General features: G+C 34.2%; 1 protein-coding gene across 1 annotated transcript; it reads right to left on the reverse strand.

The window, feature by feature from the left end:
• Positions 1-2,125: 2,125 nt before the first annotated feature.
• LOC125663964 (uncharacterized) lies at positions 2,126-18,685 on the reverse strand. The gene is made up of 12 exons (XM_048896417.2): positions 18,565-18,685; positions 16,253-16,385; positions 14,108-14,214; positions 12,906-13,076; positions 12,366-12,477; positions 10,393-10,476; positions 9,855-9,892; positions 9,704-9,745; positions 9,360-9,498; positions 8,241-8,361; positions 7,260-7,397; positions 2,126-5,145 (listed from the first exon to the last, which is right to left on the reverse strand). The coding sequence occupies exons 2-12, from the start codon at positions 16,337-16,339 to the stop codon at positions 4,979-4,981; spliced, it is 1,206 nt and encodes a 401-aa protein (XP_048752374.2). The 5' UTR covers positions 16,340-16,385; positions 18,565-18,685; the 3' UTR covers positions 2,126-4,978.
• Between the last annotated feature and the right edge of the window lie 274 nt (positions 18,686-18,959).

Below are 18,959 nucleotides of genomic sequence, written 5' to 3' on the forward strand. Positions count from 1 at the left end.
TTATGAATTTCTCACCCCAGAGTTCTGACTAGTGTGGGTCCAAAATAGTCATATGGTGTTAATATGATATATTATGCAAAGTCTTTCATCAGTATGGGTACTTTCGGGGTGATTTGTGGAACACATCTTGTTTTACACTATTGCTGAATATTAGAATTTAGCTTAAATATGCCGAACGGGAAAATTATTAGATACTTTATAGCCGTTAAGAGTTAATTATACTTTTAACTAAATCTCTGGTGACCCGACATGTCTGTGGGTCTGTGGTTGAGTTAAAGGACATACTAGTTTATATATAACATGTGCACATTCTATTCACCATAGTGGATAAAGGACTTGCTTGCAGATACGATAAACTCCTTATAATGAAATAAGTGACATTTGTGAATTAAGAATGTTGCGATAGTGCACGTGGTTGAAGGGGTGGGCAGGGTATTAACTTCTCTCCCCTTCATTTATCGTGTCTGTCCCGACAATGATGGGTGTGCTGTTTCGCATCGATTCATCATATTGATGAAAGGCGGAGATAACGAACAGTGATCCATCTCACAACTCCTATAAGCAATACAAAATAGAGAGTTGGGCAAACAAGGAAACCCTGGATATACCTGAGGTGGGATCAGGTGCCTAGGAGGAGTAATCATCCCCTGTTGACCGGTCACACCCGCCGTGAGCCCTATATATTGATCAGGTAAACGGAGTTATCCGTAGTCAAAATCAGTGTGTCTAGAACGGCCTAACAATCGGTATGAAACACGTCAGACAGCATTTGACCCAATATGTTGTATTGGTTAACTAGATCGTTATAACGACCATAGAATTTGCGAAATGCTGACTTTAAACGAGACTGTTGAAACCCCTGCACCATCAACTTGTTTGTCAGTAGCCTGCTTCGATTTAAAACTAACCATACGCAGAACAAGCTCTTGCGTATCGAATCAGTTGAGAGATGTAAACACCATATGCAGGTAATAATGGAATATTGCTTCATAAATATGGGAAGTTGACGATGGATAAGCTGAAATCATCCCGTTTGTCATACAGTTGAGTTGTCAGTTTGCCGTTAATGTCCACTTTCAATAAAATATCAAAGTAAGAAGCAGAAGTAGACGACTTTGCGGTGTCTTTTATTTCGAGCTCACTGAGATATATCGAATCGACACATGAATAAAAGATATTACTGTTAAGAGATAAAACGTCGTCGATTTATCTAAATGTCGAATTGAAGGCCACAACAAGATTCTTTCTTGTCATGTAGAAGTTTTTTAATACATTCTGCTTCATAGGAATATTAAAACAGGTCAGCTAACAAAGGAGCACAATTCGTGCCCATATGGGGATTCCAACAGACTGTTGGAAGACCTGATCACCAAAGACCACGAAGATATTGTCAGTGTGGAACTCGAGCATAATTTTCATTTTTAACTTCAGAGTACTTGTACGTGGAATCAGAGTGGCGTTTAACAAAGTGAATTTTTTGGACGACTGATCACTAGATAGGAATATTTGCGTTTTCCATTTCCATAGATAAGAATTGGCATTTGAATAAACAACTCCATCTTCATGCTATTGAGAGACATCAACGGATAACGCAATGTGTTTGATGAAAAAGTAAAAATCACGAACAGTGATCAATCTCATAATTCCTATAAAGAGTACGAAATAAAAGAGTTGGGCAAACACGGAGCCCTGGACACACCAGAGATGGGATCAGGTGCCTGGGAGGAGTAAGTATCTCCGTTGACTGGTCACACCCGTTGAGAGTCCTCCATCTTGATCAGGTAAATAGAGTAACCGCAGTCAAAATTAGTATATACAGAATTGCCTATCAATTGGTTATAACACGTCAGACAGCATTCTACTTGATGAAATAGAGAGGGGGAGACGGATGCAAGTTGCTGATACAAAATATTGCAAAATTACCTGTCAGAGCTGATGTTTAAAAGATACCTGTATCCATGTCGAATTATTTGCTTTATTCATATCGGGTACAGATAATCTAGTATACGATTATGAAAATTATCATTATTTAAAAATTCGCAATCTTTTATGCAGTGCTTCAACACTAAAATTGCAAACATTTATTTTAAGAAGACAGTACATACACTGTAAATGAAGAATTGAATTACATCTTACAATTTTATTATTAGTTTGTTTTTAATGTTTCCAACAAATGAACAATAACATGTTACATGTACATGAAACGAAGTAGATATTTCATATATATCCAATAAGTAAAACGCATGCATTATATATAGTACGTGTACATTTGTATAAGAATATACACGTTTTGTGAAGTGTTTTATTGATAAGAAACAAGAGGCCCATGGGCCACAATGCTCACACAAGTCACCCGGGCCTTCCCCTCTTTAATCCCATGATAAATTTCAATTCCAACCTAGCCCCATGGGGTTTTGACTTAACTTGAATACAAATAACATGGAGATGTCTCAAAATTCAATATGACTACCAGAGATTAGAATTTTTGAAAAGATTTTCCCCTATATTTATGTACCATGTAGAATTTGATCCCTGATTTCAGCCCTTCCTAACTTAAGGGTCCACGAAAAAACCCTGAATTCAGAACATTTTCATATTGATAAAATTTTGTGTGCCCCACCCACTAGTGTAAAATACTTATTTTCTTCAAATTTTCTTGATTCCTTATTTAAGCTAGTCAACCTTATACAAATATGAATCTGCACTACAATGGAATGCTTGCATGTTAATATAGCTAATAAGTGGTCATTAATAGAAAATTTTCAAAAATTATATATTTCAATTTAAAACTTTTATACCCTATTGAGGCCCCATCCTACCCCTGGGCCATGATTTGAAGGAAATGAACTCTGCAGTACCTGAGGTTGCTTGATTAATGATGACAAATTGTGGAACTGTTGGTCTTGAAGGAAGATTTTTATATTAAATTTCCTAAAATACTGTCCTGCTATATGCTCCTTTTATAAGAGTGAGACTGGGATCAAAAGTGAGTTTATCTAACTTTTTTAAAAGGTCCAAGAGCCAGGGGATCAGAAAAGCTCACTTGAGCTTATATCTCAGGTGAACTAAAACCCAAACATTTAACACACAATTTACATGTACAAACATGAAAATATCAGTATAAAAAGACAAATATAAATCAGATTGTAGAAGAAAATTCCTAATCTCACTTTGTACTGGATACAGACAGGAAAGACAATGGTATATATATCACATAAATATTTAAGGTCATCATTGAGAATATTTTTAAAAAGGCATTACTTGCTTAGGACACCTAGCTTTAAACGGTAAAATTGTGGATTTTAAATAATTTTGTAAAACATTAAAGTCATAAAAATGCATTGTATATAAAATCAATATTGAGCTAAATTAATAGTTTACATGTTTCATTGACATTTGTAAAATATAACATTATAAATGAGAAAGATTAGGAATCTACACAGAGGGCTTATACTTAATTTATCCCATTCTGGGCATGCTTGACAATTGAGAGGTGCTTATAACATGATACAAATATGAAAAAATCTTGGAAAAAAATAACAAATACATGTATATTGAATAACAAAATATGAGGAAAAAATAAGATATACACACCCGATTTTAATGCATTTTCAAATCATTCCATAATGAGGGACATTTTCAGCTCTGATCCAGAAACATGAGCCTTGTATTAATATTTCTTAAGAAAGCATCATTCTCAATGAAGTTATAAATATACCCATCATTCAGAAATGACAAAACAACACATTAAAAAGTTGACACATATACATTAAAATGCCTAGAATTAATGTCATAACCTGCTGCAAATTCAAGAGGCAAAGTGAGCAGAATGTGCAATGTGTATAATTTTTATGGTTTAATTGGGAAATTCAAAATCATCCCTTATGCGATAGATATATATTTTCATGATTTAATGAAATCAAAACAATATCCCTCTTTCGTCATCAAATTATGATATACATGTAATTTCAAAATGTTAACTTCCCTAGATTATCCTATAAAGTATGAAAATAAGATGATCATTTTCAATACTTGCATCACAATTACATCTGCTACGATACAAATTTACAATCTTCAGTCACGCCACTGCCTATTTGTATAAAACCATTCAATTATTCCAAAGATGACAGCAATTACTTCAGAATATTGTATTAAAAACTTGAAAACCTGATTTTTTCCATCAATAGTATCATGCTGACAATTTCCCCGTACAGCGCAAAAAGGATTAATGATATAGTTTATATGTGTATTGCCCATATACAGTAAAAGGTACATGTAGATGCAGTTATATAGGTGGTCTCTAAGGGTGGGCTATATTTGGTTATGTTAAATTGGTCCTATAAAACTGTTTGTGGTCATTTGTTTAATTTGATTAAAAGAATATAAGCATATTCATAAAGCAATATCACATATATAAAAAGTATTTAAGAGGACAATAAATATGAATGGGTGCTACCCCAGACATCTGCAGTCAACATTGTACATTTGTACAACTCATTACACTAAGTTTCATATTAATGATTGCACTCATTTGGATTTCATCTCTAAACAAAACATTTCTTTTGAAGTATAAAGATTGCATTGTTTCTGTTTTCAAATCGAATTGCATGTTAGATTAATGTGACATCATGTGATTTTAACAGCATTGTTAACAATCATTGAAAAAAGAACATGTGTTACCCTGATCTACCACGACATAGGAAACCTTACCATTCTTATAAATACATCAATAGACATGTCATTTATACTTTTTTGTTTAAATAAGAAAAGAAAAAAAAATGAAAATTAAATATCAATCAGGGATCAGGACATTGTATCAATCATATCTTATCAATTTTAAAATCTGATCAAAATAGAATAAAACATTTTTTTTCACAAAATCTCTTAACAATCTGTCCACAGAAAGGCAGACAATACATGATATTAACTTTTATGAAATGATTGTCATAGTTTAAATGAGATGTCAGACTTCACATTTTCAAATATTTGATTCCACGGGCTTCTTCTTTTCTGTGGTAACAACTCTGATTTCTTCTGCTATAGGAGGACCATTCTGAGTTCTCAGATAATCTGTCAAGTTGACATTAATGGCCCCCAATTTCTTCAGGAATTCACAATCCCACTCCTTCTCAGCTGCACTCAGACCTAAATATATTGCATTCAGTACCATGATCCATTTGTATACTACCGTATTGTATAATATTTATCTATTTTCAGTAAACATACACCCAAATTAGTAATATTCCACATTACTTCAGCCATTGAAGCAATTGGTTTTCTTATTTGTAAATTTACATGTACAATATTTACATTTCCTATAATTTTGTCTTTCATATTTCTACCAATTGTAATTTCAAAAATGAAATTTATTTCTTATACATGTAATTCTACTTTTTTTCAGTCAGAATTCCTAGCCGTTAAAATAGACAAAGTATATTTATCAAGATTTATATACATGCATGTTCACAGCTGTATCACATTCACGAGAAAATGGCTATCATTACAATTTGTAAAGACATCAAAGGCAAAAACATTGGAAATGTAAATATATCCAAATAAACCATTCTTTGTTAAAAGATGGCTCTGACAGTGTCCTTTCGACATCCACTCCTGTATCGGAAAGTATATATGAATAAACAGTTGGTTTGAATATAGCTTTGCTACTTACATCAAATTAAAGAAATATTTCACTCTAAAAAAGCATTGCACTTGTACTTGCAAATCAAGATAATCAGTTTTCAAAATATACTTGGCACCATAGGAAGCATGTACACAAATTTTGATGATCTTTGCCTTATTGGTATTGGGGTTTTTTATGATCAGCCATGAGAGCATGACCTTTACATTTGACCTTGAGAAATAGCAAGCATCTTCCTCTCACCAAAGGGAACATAAGGATAAGATTTGATTATCCTAGCCTTATTTGTACTCATTTCATTCTTCTCACAAGGTGTCCATGAATGAACATACGCACAACCAACAGACACACAGACACACTGCACAATACCATAATACAACTCGTCTATGAAGAATGAATGTGCGTATCAAGTTTGAATATCCTAGATTTATTATTTAGTGCTGTTTCTATATAGAACTATGCCTATGAAATTACCAATACAAGATTGACATTGACATATGACCTTGTAAAACAAAAGACTTCTTTCTCCAATCACCGGGAACATACACACTTATTTAGATTTATTATTTAGTGCTGTTTCTATATAGAACTATGCCTATGAAATTACCAAAACAAGATTGACATTGACATATGACCTTGTAAAACAAAAGACTTCCTTCTCTAATCATCAGGAACATACACACTTATAAAGTTTGAGGATCCTCCCCTTATAGGTACATTCATTTACTTTTTCCAGCCCTAGGCTCATGTGTTGTATCAGACTCTACTAATACTGACCTCTCTTAATCTTATAGCTACCTCACAGCTGTGAGTAAATAATGCATCATCAGGAGCTTTTTAAAAGTCTTGAGAAACTGACAATCTTTTGCATAAGCCTTTAAATTCATTCTATATCCCCATAATCTAGCACATGATTAAATCTAAGACATATTTTCAAAATTGTTGGTCAACTTCCTGTTAATAGTGATCTCAGTATTCAGAATATGTCATAACAAAATTGAACAAAATTTTCTGACAGAAAATACACATATAGATTGTTTGCTGTTTTCCGCCACACTCAACAATTTTTCCGTTATCTGGTGACGCCCAGTTTTTATTGGTGGAAGAGAGAACCCAGATACAATGTAACCGACCTTCAGCAAGTAAACTGGGAAACTCATATAGAAACACAAAAAATTACAGTATCCGTTTCCTACATTGCAAGACATGATAGAGTTAAAATCTGTCTGGATTTAGAAAAGCATGCCTGTAAATGAGAGAATGTACTCTCACAAAATTACATAAATGTGTACCTCTGAAAAAAGAACCATATTTTTGAAAATACATTGTACGTCTCTTGTATGAAATCTCGAGGTAATATATGCTTAGGAATTTTGTATCATGAATCATCATGTCACATAACCTAACCTGCATTGTACACATTTGACTCACCTAAAATTTATATCAACAATAACTCTGATACCTGTCTTGTTCTCTATATGATATTTAGAAATTGACAGGTATACACATATAGAAGTATGGATTGAATCACAATAACTGAACAGTCTTCTAACACAGTTACATCTTGAAACAACAGTTTTAGCTGTGAAGGATGTCACTTCACATGTAATGTTGCTCTTACCGAGCTTTGCCTTGGTGAATAGAGAAGATATCTCTAACATTTTGTGGTGCTCCATCTCTCGGAGTTCCAGTTTGTGCTGCTGTTCCAGTTCTGCTATCTTTTGTTTGTGGTCTTGCTTGGCCTTTTCCATATCATGCACTTAATGAAACAATTCAAAATTGTCTCAGCAATAACCATCATGTATACAATTACAAAAGTCAAACCACGAGTGGGTTACAGAAAATGATATCAGACTAACACTAATCAGTCTCCTACTGGGAAAGTATGACTATGATCTTTGAAATGATTATATATGATACTAAAGGCTATACAGTAAACCACTTTTAACAAACACTTTTATAACAAATTCATGCTTACTGTGAAGTGATATTTATTCCCCTATGAGAGGAAATTACCAAAACATTTATAGGTCATAATGAAGTTCGGATATAACAAACCATTTTTCGCTGGCCTTAGAGCTTTGCTATAACTGTGTTTTACTGTATAATGAAATTCGGTTATAACAAACCATTTTTCGCTGGCCTTAGAGCTTCGCTATAACCGTGTTTTACTTATAATGAACTTCGGTTATTACAAACCATTTTTCACCGTCTGTCAAGGTTCGCTATAACCATGTTTTAATGTATTTGCGCATTTAAAATCGACATCCAAGCTATTATTTCAAAATTATGTATATTTTGTGCAAGATCCTTATGTAACTTAGATGTCACTCTCACTTTTTTTTTTAAAAAAATGATGTAAAACCACGATTATGACATCATAAGCACGATATTTTGACATTAGGTAGTTTTTCTTCCATAAAACATGGAGGGTGCAGGCTAGGACAAATTTTGTATTTATACCATAGATTTATCTTTCCAGTACATAAGTGATAGGTAAGTGATGTTTGTCCAAAGCTGTGCTCTATGTTTCCCGAAAGAAAAATGTTCACAAAAATCTTCATTTCAACTAAATTTGAGCAGAATTGAGAATTTGTCGTACCCAATTTGGTTCTCTCCTGTTCCTTCGAAAGTTTAAAATCTGCAAGTTTGGATTTTTGTTCCTCTATTTCTGATTCCAATCGAAGCTGTGTTCTTGATTCAATGGAAGCATTTTGCATCCTCTACAAAGAAAATATACTGGCATATATCTTTACAAAGAAAATATTATACACCTATTTACTGGCTATGAGGACAATAGCAAGTTTATTGTCCCCCAAGACAGTAACTATTTCCCGAGGCACAGCCGAGTGAAATAGTTGATGTCGAGGGGGACAATAAACTTGTGATTGTCCTCATAGCCAGTAAATAGGTGTTTTATTATACAGAAGGAGACTTTACTTGTGTCAGACATACCAAAGTGAAGTAAACCAACATTCGGCATTAGCCTAGATGGAATCAACCGAGGTGATCCGAGTGGTAAACTATAATTAGAGTTATCTGACTTTAATGTCACAGAAAAAAAAATGCGGGAAAATATAGCACTCGGTAAATAGTTTCAAGACTATTTCACCCTAGGGTGAGATAGTTCAGAAACTATTTCACGGCTAGCATTATCCAGAAGAAATAGCAAATTTATTCACCTAACATTTATATTGCAAAAACATTCTGAGTTATAATAAACTGGGATATCTCTACAAAGAAAATATACTGGGATATCTCTACAAAGAAAATATACCGGGATATCTACCCTACAAAGAAAATATACTGGGATATCTCTACTAAGAAAATATACTGGGATATCTCTACTAAGAAAATATACTGGGATATCTCTACAAAGGAAATATACTGGCATATCTCTATAAAGATAATATACTGGGATTAATACTGCTTTTTTATCACATGTACTGAAATTAAGAAACACACATACAATGTACATTAAAACATGTTTATAATGAACACGCTTAAAATAAATTCCCTCTTATTACAAAGTCACTCCTGCATCGGAGGAAAATAACGAACATTTTATTAGATATAATGAAATTTGGTTATACGAAACACTTTTTCACTGACCCTGGAGGTTTACTATAATCATGTTTTACTGTAGATATATTTGAAGTTTATCATTAGCTGAGAATCCTTGGGAAAAAAAATTAAATCTAATTTTGCAAGGCAGATATACCTGCAGATGTTCACTGGCATGATATCCCCTAAAGACAACTTTCTGAACGATGTAGCCAATTTTATCACCTCGCTGAGTCAGCTGTGGATAAGTTGAAAGGTCACTCAAGATCTGTGTCTGGTTCAAAAACTCTTCAAACCTGTTTGACATACATGTATTACAGTGAAGCAACACTTTTTTATCTGTTTTAAAAGGCAAACACAGAACATTTTCACTGAGATGATTCAGACATTATTCTGAACTTATTGATATATCATTCATGATAACATTTAGAATAAAAAGGATATTGTAGCATTTTCTAAATTTCAGAAAACATATCAATATTACCACATTTTTCTACTTACGAAACTTTTCCAGCAAATGCAATGACATCTGCACAAACAGCACTAAAACGTGAGAAAAAATCTGCATATAAGTATGATATATTATTTTGTCAGTACCTTAAAAATGATATATATTATAAATCTAAATTCCTTTTTTCTACAATATACATACTTCATCATGTCTGCAATAGGATCTGTTGTGCTGTCCAGCTACAAAATATACAAGACGTGTTTGTGAAACAGTAGCCAAGTCCTGACCTTCAAACTTGACCTTTGACTGAAATGGAAGCTTTGACCTTAGTCTTTTGTATCACCAAAAATGAAGTATCCCATCAAGTACAGTGTATAATTCAACATTCATGACCAACTTGAAGGTTGCAAGTTACAAGCACACAGGCCAAAAATAATATGCTCTGAACTTCCATCTTAGGGGGGAGGGGGGAATAATATAACACGTAATTTTGAAGCAAAGACGACTATGAGATTATTAGATGGACATGCATTGTACTAATTAAAAAATACTTTACATTCTAAGTTAATCCCAGAACTTTAAGATTTCTATCTGATGAAAATCAGACTTGAAAATATACATACAAGTAGCTCACAATTCATACAACCTTGAGGATTATTCTCTGATAATCGAACAAGATAGAATTTCTTCAACCCATATTGGGTAAATGTATATAAACATTTCAAACTGTCAAACTTACCATCTTGGTCACATCTTTCAGCTCATAAAATAACATCAGTTTCACAGTAATCATAGTGTCATCTTGTGTCCTTACATCTTTGACCTTCAATGTAAAAGGCAAACCAGAATATTGATGTGATATTTATATGACATCATCTATACATGTATATCACTTATATTACATCCTATTTCATGACAAGAGGCCCATGGGCCACATCGCTCACCTGAGTCACCTTGGCCCATATCTGAAGATTTTCCTATATATTTGCATGCAAAACCTTAGTCCCTGTTGTTGCCCCAACCTACCCCTGGAGGCCATACTTTTTACAAATTTGAATCTGCACCATGTCAAGACGTTTTCATGTAAATGTCAGCTTCTTTAGCCCAATGGTTCTTGAGAAGAAGCTTTTTAAAGATTTTCCTTAAATATTTCTATGTTAAAACTTTGATCCCCTATTGTGGCCCCAAACTACCCCTGGGGGTCATAATTTGAACAAACTTGAATCTGCGCTATGTTAGGAAGCTTTTCTGTAAATCTCAGCTCTTCTGGCTCATTGGTTCTTGAGAAGAAGATTTTTAAAGATTCTCCCAATACATTGCTATGTAAAACTTTGAACCCCTATTGTGGCCCCATCCTACCCCCGGGGCCATAATATGAACAAACTTGAATTTGCACTATGTCAGGAAGCTTTCATGTAAATCTCAGCTCTTCTGGCTCATTGGTTCTTGAGAAGAAGATTCTTAAAGATTTTTTATATATATTGCTATGTAAAACTTTGATCTCCTATTGTGGCCCCATCATGCCCCCGGGGGCCATAATTTGAACAAACTTGAATCTACACCATGTCAGGAGGCTTTCATGTAAACCTCAGCTCTTCTGGCTCATTGGTTCTTGAGAAGAAGATTTTTAAAGAGTTTCCCTATATATTTGCTCTATCCATTTAGTTTCAATTTAGTATCAACAGCACTAAAAGAAGATGCTATTTAAGTGTTTTACACATAAACACTATATAACAAGTTTGGCCCCGCCCTGGGGTCAGAACCCCTACCCTGGGGATCGTGAAATTTACAATTTTGGTAGAGGTCTTCCTGCTCTCCATCACTATGCATTTAGTTTTTCTTACACATGTGCGGTTCTTGAGAAGATTTTTGAAAATTGATCAATTTTGGACAGTTTTTGCCCCCCCCCCCTAAGGCCCCGGGGTGCTGGAGATCTGAAATTTACAATTTATGTCCCCCTTGTCCCAAAGATACTTCATACCAAATTTGAAAAGAATTGGACAGGTAATTATCAAGAAGTTAAAAATGTTCAATTGTTAACGCACGACGGACGGCGCATGACGACGGACGACAACCAATTGCAATAGGTCACCTGAATTTACTCAGGTGACCTAAAAATGGAAGACTTTAAGCCCTTATTGTAGCCCCACAGATGGAGCTAATGTAAACCATATAATGCACACCCAATCCTAGTCATGGTTTGAACATGCTTACATGTAATTACTACATTAGCATGTTTGCATACTAATTTGAAAAAAAATTGTATCCTTCTTGTTCTTGAGAAAAATTCTTTTTTAAATAAAAATTTTAAGCCCCTACCATAATACTATTGATGCTCTGCCCTAGCCCCTTTGTTTATGGTTTGAATAAACTTGCACCCACTCTGTATAAGGAAGCTTAAAGTTTTTGCTTTTCTGGTCGAGATGTTCTCAAGAAGAAGATTTTTTAAACACTCCAAGTTATAGTCACTATTTCCTCGATTCTGAAAAAGTTGAAAAGTTGATGAAGACAAATGACAAATTTTGACTTGAGATACACAAGACCCAGTGAGCTAAAACTACATAATAAAGCGCCATGTGAACGAAGTCAGTATATCTACTAATGATAAGCGCCCACAAAAGAGACCATGCTAATGGTTAGCATCAACATGCAGTACAAATATCACCCACACAAAAAGATTGTAATACTTAAGAAAATTAAAACATATCTTACATTATAATAGAATTGGTCCGGAATCACAGCCAGTTTCTGAAAAGTGTTATGTCCTGGGATCATCCGTGTTTTATCATTGGGATCTGCTCCATGCCAGGTAAATGTGTGTATCCTGAAGAATAACAAAACTTACAGAAATAGCATACTTCTAGTGTGTAAATGAGGGGAAACTGGATAGTCCAATCTTCCTAATGCAAGTTACAATATACAGTTGAACTTCTATGTCTCAAACACAGATATTTTGAATACCATGGATATGTCAAAGTGATTCAGAAGTCCAAACCACTTGCTCTGTAAGTATTTTACCCTATCTTGAATCCTCGAATATATCAAAGTTTTTTCTCAGTCCTATCGAGTTCAAGATAATGAAATTTGACTGTAACTGTACACTTTACACATACACTGCATATATTTCAAGCTTCACTGCTGTAGCTTTAGATTCTAGATTACAGTATATATGTAAAATCAGATAATCTAACACTACATGTATGATCATGATACTATTTCAACAATCTTTAAATAACCAATCAAATCACTGACCACTCCTCAGCCTCTGGCACAAACACAGTGGGACCTTGAACGATTCTTCTTTGCACATCACTTTCTTTCAGGCGTTTGTATACAACAATCAGATGATTAGCATCTATTTTAGTACTCTCCTTCACTGTCACAGAATCATACAAAAGTGGATTGTTGAAAACAAAGCAGGGTCTGAAAAGAGCAAATATCAATTCAATGCAAATTTGCCATGCCAAGCATGCAAGTTTTAATGCTTTGTGTTCATGATGATCAATCTATCACAATTTAATTCCTGTTTCATTTCTAGCAAAACGGAGCCCTGATGAAAAATCAGCTACATGTAAAATATGAGTGAAGTTTTGACACCATGTCCTTGAGAAATACCAGTAACTCTTTCCTGTACATAACAGACAGGACACCAATCATGTGATTCAAATACACTATGTAAGAAACTCAACGTCAAAATAGTGGCTGTCATTGCTTTACTTTCTTTCAAATGATCATTGACTTCTAAAACCATGTTACATCTTGTAGTATGCTGCGATGTTATAGTGTTTGTTCATCGTGATGTCACAGTTGTTAAGCTCTCAAACCCGCGCAAACGAGAGAAAGGCAGACGTACTACATGTATTTTGGGGATTTTTTTTTTCTATTTTAAACCTCGAGTACTTCATATTCCCATGTTGTACATGTATATGTACTACATCCATGAATATAGTTTATTTAAATGTATTTTGAAAAACATTTATTGACATGTTTCGTATCTATAACAATAGCGAAAACAGAGGTTTACGTAGTTTCCACATATCATTCTTTATTCACCCTCTGAAATCTGAAAAAAATACTGAAAAAATTAGTGAAAGGGTATCCATTTCCTATAATTTAAATGAATTTCAGATTGAAATTGATTTCAGAAAAAAATTAACAGGACTATGAGTTAATGTTAATCGTGTAATTTTCACTGGTTTTCAAGAAAAGTAACTCTTCCATGCCCAAAAAACTGCCATTAATTAAACACTCAAATGTTTTGTACGTATTTGTATTTAGTGTCCCCAATACTATGATTTTACCAAGTATGAGGAAAATTCATTGAGAAATGATTTTTTTTCATGCCATTGTCCTGCTGATCCTAGCTGCAGAACTGTATATAGCTCTCTGAAAAAATATTTTTTCAGAGAGCTACAGTTCTGCAGCTATGCTGATCCTTGAACATCACACCGTACCCTGGCTTGTGTTGTACCAGCCCGTCCTTGTCCTTCGCAACAACATACTGATATGGGTCAGCTGTGTGTTTCTTTAAGTAGTGTAATCTCTCCCGGTATAAAAACACCTGTTAAAATCAAAAAGACACCTGATGCATAAAATTTAATTCACAGGTACCAGGGGTGTCATTTCTTCAATGATCCATGAATGGTGAAATAATTATACTTCAGATTACAGCTTAATATTCATGGATTTACAAAACCATAATACAAACTGTGCATGAACCACTAAAAATGAAAAATACTTAGTATCATTATATGCAAGTACTTATGCACTAATGGGTGTGTGTATATATATATATATATATATATATATATATATATATATATGTAAAACTCCAAAGTGTAATGAGACTCCAAAGTGCGATGGTCACGCCAAAGTGCGATGGTCTGCGCCAAAGTGTGATGGTCTGACACGCTAAAGTACGATGGTTCTCACTCATGCGCCAAAGTGCGATGGTCTGATACCCCAAAGTGCGATGGTGTGACACCAAATTCTATTGGGTTGTAAATAACGCAGTGTTTTGGTACAGACTAAACCAACTGTGTGTTGTTTCACCAAAATATCAGTGCAAAATTCATGCACAAAAATAAGAATAAGAACTTATTTCAATACCATTTAATTGTCGTATCATTCAACACAAAACTTTCCAATGCGAAATCATATAGAATATTTTGCATTATAGCATACCCCCAGAAATTTATTACGTGTACACCACAACTAATAAATGATCATGAATTAAAGAATGTTTGGGCGAAGTAGATAGTTTGACAACAAATGTACTTTGCCGTTCTCACAATCCTCAACATTGTGAACCTTACCGTTGCTGTCGTCCATGTTACATTTCGTCGGTTTTATTTTGAAAGACGTTAAGAATGACTTCACAATGATATGACGTCACAAACGTTACGACGTCAAAAACGTTACTGAACTCCGCACCATCGGACTTTGGCGTGACCATTGCACTTTGGCGTCCATAACGTTAACAAACCATCGCACTTTGGCGCAGTCCATCGCACTTTGGAGCGACCATCGCACTTTAGAGTCTTACATATATATAGCATTTCAGCAAGGATCAATTGATTGATTGATTGATTATGATAATGTATATATAACAAGAGGTCCATGGGCAACATCACTCACCTGAGTCACCTTCACCCATATTTAAAGATTTTACCTACATATTCTCATGTAAAACTTTGATCCCTATTTTGGCCATTAACCTACTGACAGACTAAGAGGCTATGGTTTTAACAAACTTGAATCTGCACTATGTCAGAAAGCTTTCATGTAAATGTAAACTTCCTTTGCTAAATGGTTCTTGAGAAGATTTTTAAAGAAGATTTCATGTAAATTTGTACCTTCCTAGACCAGTGGTTCTTGAGAAGATTTTTCAAAGATTTTACCTATATATTCTCATGTAAAACTTTGATCCCCTATAGTGGCCCCATTCTACCCCCGGGGTCCATGATTTTAACAAACTTGAATCTGCACTAAGTCAGAAAGCTTTCATGTAAATTTGTACTTTCCTAGCTCAGTGGTACTGGACAAGAAGATTTTCCCTATATATTTGTATGTAAAACTTTGATCTCCTATTGTGGCCCCATCCTACTCCCAGGGATCATGATTTTAATAAACTTGAATCTGCACTATATCGGGAAACTTTCATATAAATTTCAGCTCTTCTGGCTTAATGGTTCTTGAGAAGATTTTTAAATGACACCACCCTATTTTTGCATTTTTGTGATTAGCTTCCATTTGAAGGGAACATGGCCCTTCATTTGAACAAACTTGAAAGCCCTTCACCCTAGGATGCTTTTGGCAAGTTTGGTTGAAATTGGCCCAGTGGTTCTGAAGAAGTCAAAAATGTGAAAAGTTTACAGACGGACTGACAGACAGACGACGGACAACAGGCGATCAGAAAAGCTCACTTGAGCTTTTAGCTCAGGTGATCTAAAAATTAACCTAATACACACTTTTATTCAAAACACTTAAACATATTCCTTTTGCTGTTCTTCAAAAGTGTATACATGTACATGTATATACAGAAGTTTGACTTACCACTTAAATCTAATTCTTATAATCAATTACAGAAATTAGCATACCCTTTGAGGTCCCTTGATTAGTCTGCCTTCTCCAAGGTAATTAAAGATTACTGCTTCTTGTCCCTCAAGAACTGTTTTGAACTTCATTGTCTGTTAAACTGCCCCTAATGATGTATACTTTTCTGTGTGCAAGCTACAATTGAGAAATCAAAAAGTACAATAAAACAAAGACAAAAACTAAAAACGCTGCAATTTTTTAAAAGATAGTATGAAACTGCAAACTTAGAATGGGTAAGAAAATCATTAATCAACAGACCACTATAAAACTATGCTGCCAGCCGAGATACAGTGTACATGTATATTTATAATAAATATTTCTACTCCCAGACTACTATAAATATAAACACAGACATCTCTAATACAAATCAACAGTTTTCCCCACCTAAGTCTTAACAAGAAAAATAAAACACTATTACACACTTGATGGTCATATCCTACAACAAGCATCATCAAATCCATACTTAACCTACCGGTAGCTGAAGAACTGTAGCTCTCTGAAAAATATTGGGACAGATCGGAGAGCTACAGTTCTAATCTCTGTCAGATCTGTCTCAATATTCTTTTCAGAGAGCTACAGTTCTGCAGCTATACCTAAGCCTACAAATCTCAGATCTTAAACATATTAATAATGGATCTTATTATCATCACAAAAAGCAAGCTCAACATTAGGATTCACGAGGTGAAACTTACAACACGGCTTTCAGGAATACCAAAAACTGACCCACAAAGCACTAGAAAGATCCATAAACAGGTCTATCATGCGGGACCCCTACTAGAATATCGAAACAAGAGGGGTCCACTTCATCACCAGAAACTACAAGTCCAGAAAAGAAGGATGCACATCTAAATCTGCTCAAAGTGGTTGAAGGACAGATTCCAGGCAACAGTACCCAACAAATTCATGAAAAATCAGAAACTGAAAAGACAAACTCATGAAAAAAAAATTAAAAACCTTATCACTCAAATATTATCACCAACCAAGAAAGGATCAACACCAGACTAATTTCTGTTCTATCAGCAGCATCAGTCCAGCTTAGAAACTCCTTATTCATCAGGTCCAGTCCAAAGACTATTTCTACCTATGTAGCTACCTAAGTAGCTTTTTATAGCTAAGTAGGTATTTAAACCTACTCCAGGTAGCTATTTTTACTTAGTTTTTCCTTTTATTTGCATTTTGTGGCCAAACGCAGGAACAGCGCAATATGGTGTGTACCAAATTTCTTGATTCACTTACACTGACAATGAATACCACAAAAATATTGGACAAAAAATGATTACTTTCTAACCTTTCAAATTTGCATCAATAACTACACCCAGTTTCATTTTCTAGGAGCTTAGGATCAAAGCTACATGATAAGAAGTCTAAAATGTCTTACAAATCTGTATTAATGTTAAAGTTTACCTTCATGCATTTTTGCATTAAAGGTTTTTGGGGAAATTTTTCATGCATTTCCTCTACATTCTCCACCCTCGTAAAGTATTCAAATTTACACTCCGAATTTTGCCGTGCACATGCACAACATGATACTTAAAACATATTAACCTGTTTAAAAGATGTGCCTTAATTATCATTTATCTATATTTTTAAAAACAGGTAAAAGTAAGTAGAAGTAGCTACTTTAAGGATACCTAGGTAACTATTAACAGCTACATAGGTAGAAATAGTCTTTGGACTGGACCTGTTCATCAGAATAGCAATCAACTGGAACCATGAGGACAATAGCCATAAACTTGAAGATTTTAAGTCCGTATTTGCTAACCGTTGTAACTAGTCAACCCTCCCCATTCTCATCATAGCCCACAAAGCAATGTTTTAGGTACAGTATTATTGGTGTAAACTGTAGAGCTGCATGTACAAATTAATACAGTCATTACGAATCAATAATGTAAAAGACCTTTGTCATTTAGGAAAGTTTATATTTAAATCCCTTACACTAAGAAATTACTCTAATGTGTAATGAATACATATAAGCATTTAACTTGTATTGTCATTATCTGACAACTGTCTAACTATGTAAGCTATATAATTATATTGGTATGTATCAGGTCTCAGTACTAACTAGCTACATGTAGGGCTATAATTTTGAATTTTGTTATCTTGAACTGGCCGTTCAGTTTGACTTACATTAAAATAATATACAATATGCTCCACTGTTAATTGTGCATTATGATGTATGTCTTCTGCAATAAAGAAATTGAAAAAATCCATTGAAGCTTAACTTAGCCTTGGGGAATCTGCTCAAGACGCGAGTACATCGTACAAAAAATTATGTCTTTTATATCATATTATTATTATCAGAATTCATACTTACTACTTGCATAGAAATTTCCGTTTGTGATGCAAATCTTTATTTATAAACTAAAAAGGGTTCGGCTTGTCACGATTTTATTTTTATACCAGTTTAGTAAACAAATACAAATCCTCTTCCTTCCGGGAATAGCTTGATTCTCGAACCCGGCTTTATTTTCAAACTATGTTTTTTTTTCTTCAAATGATTTTGTTTATTTCAAAGTTACATATTCAGTAATCGGGGCAAAGTTTCCTTACACAGTCCTCACCTGGGCCCACTGGATTAGATACATGCGTTATCAATAAATCATTTTATATTTTAACTATAAAATGAAATAGACTGTATTCAAATTAGGCCTATATAAAACAAAATAATTCACTTACATGTATGCATTATACATCCAACCGGAGAGGGGG

This window comes from Ostrea edulis, chromosome 1 (genome assembly GCF_947568905.1).
Source record: "Ostrea edulis chromosome 1, xbOstEdul1.1, whole genome shotgun sequence".
Lineage (NCBI taxonomy): Eukaryota > Metazoa > Mollusca > Bivalvia > Ostreida > Ostreidae > Ostrea > Ostrea edulis.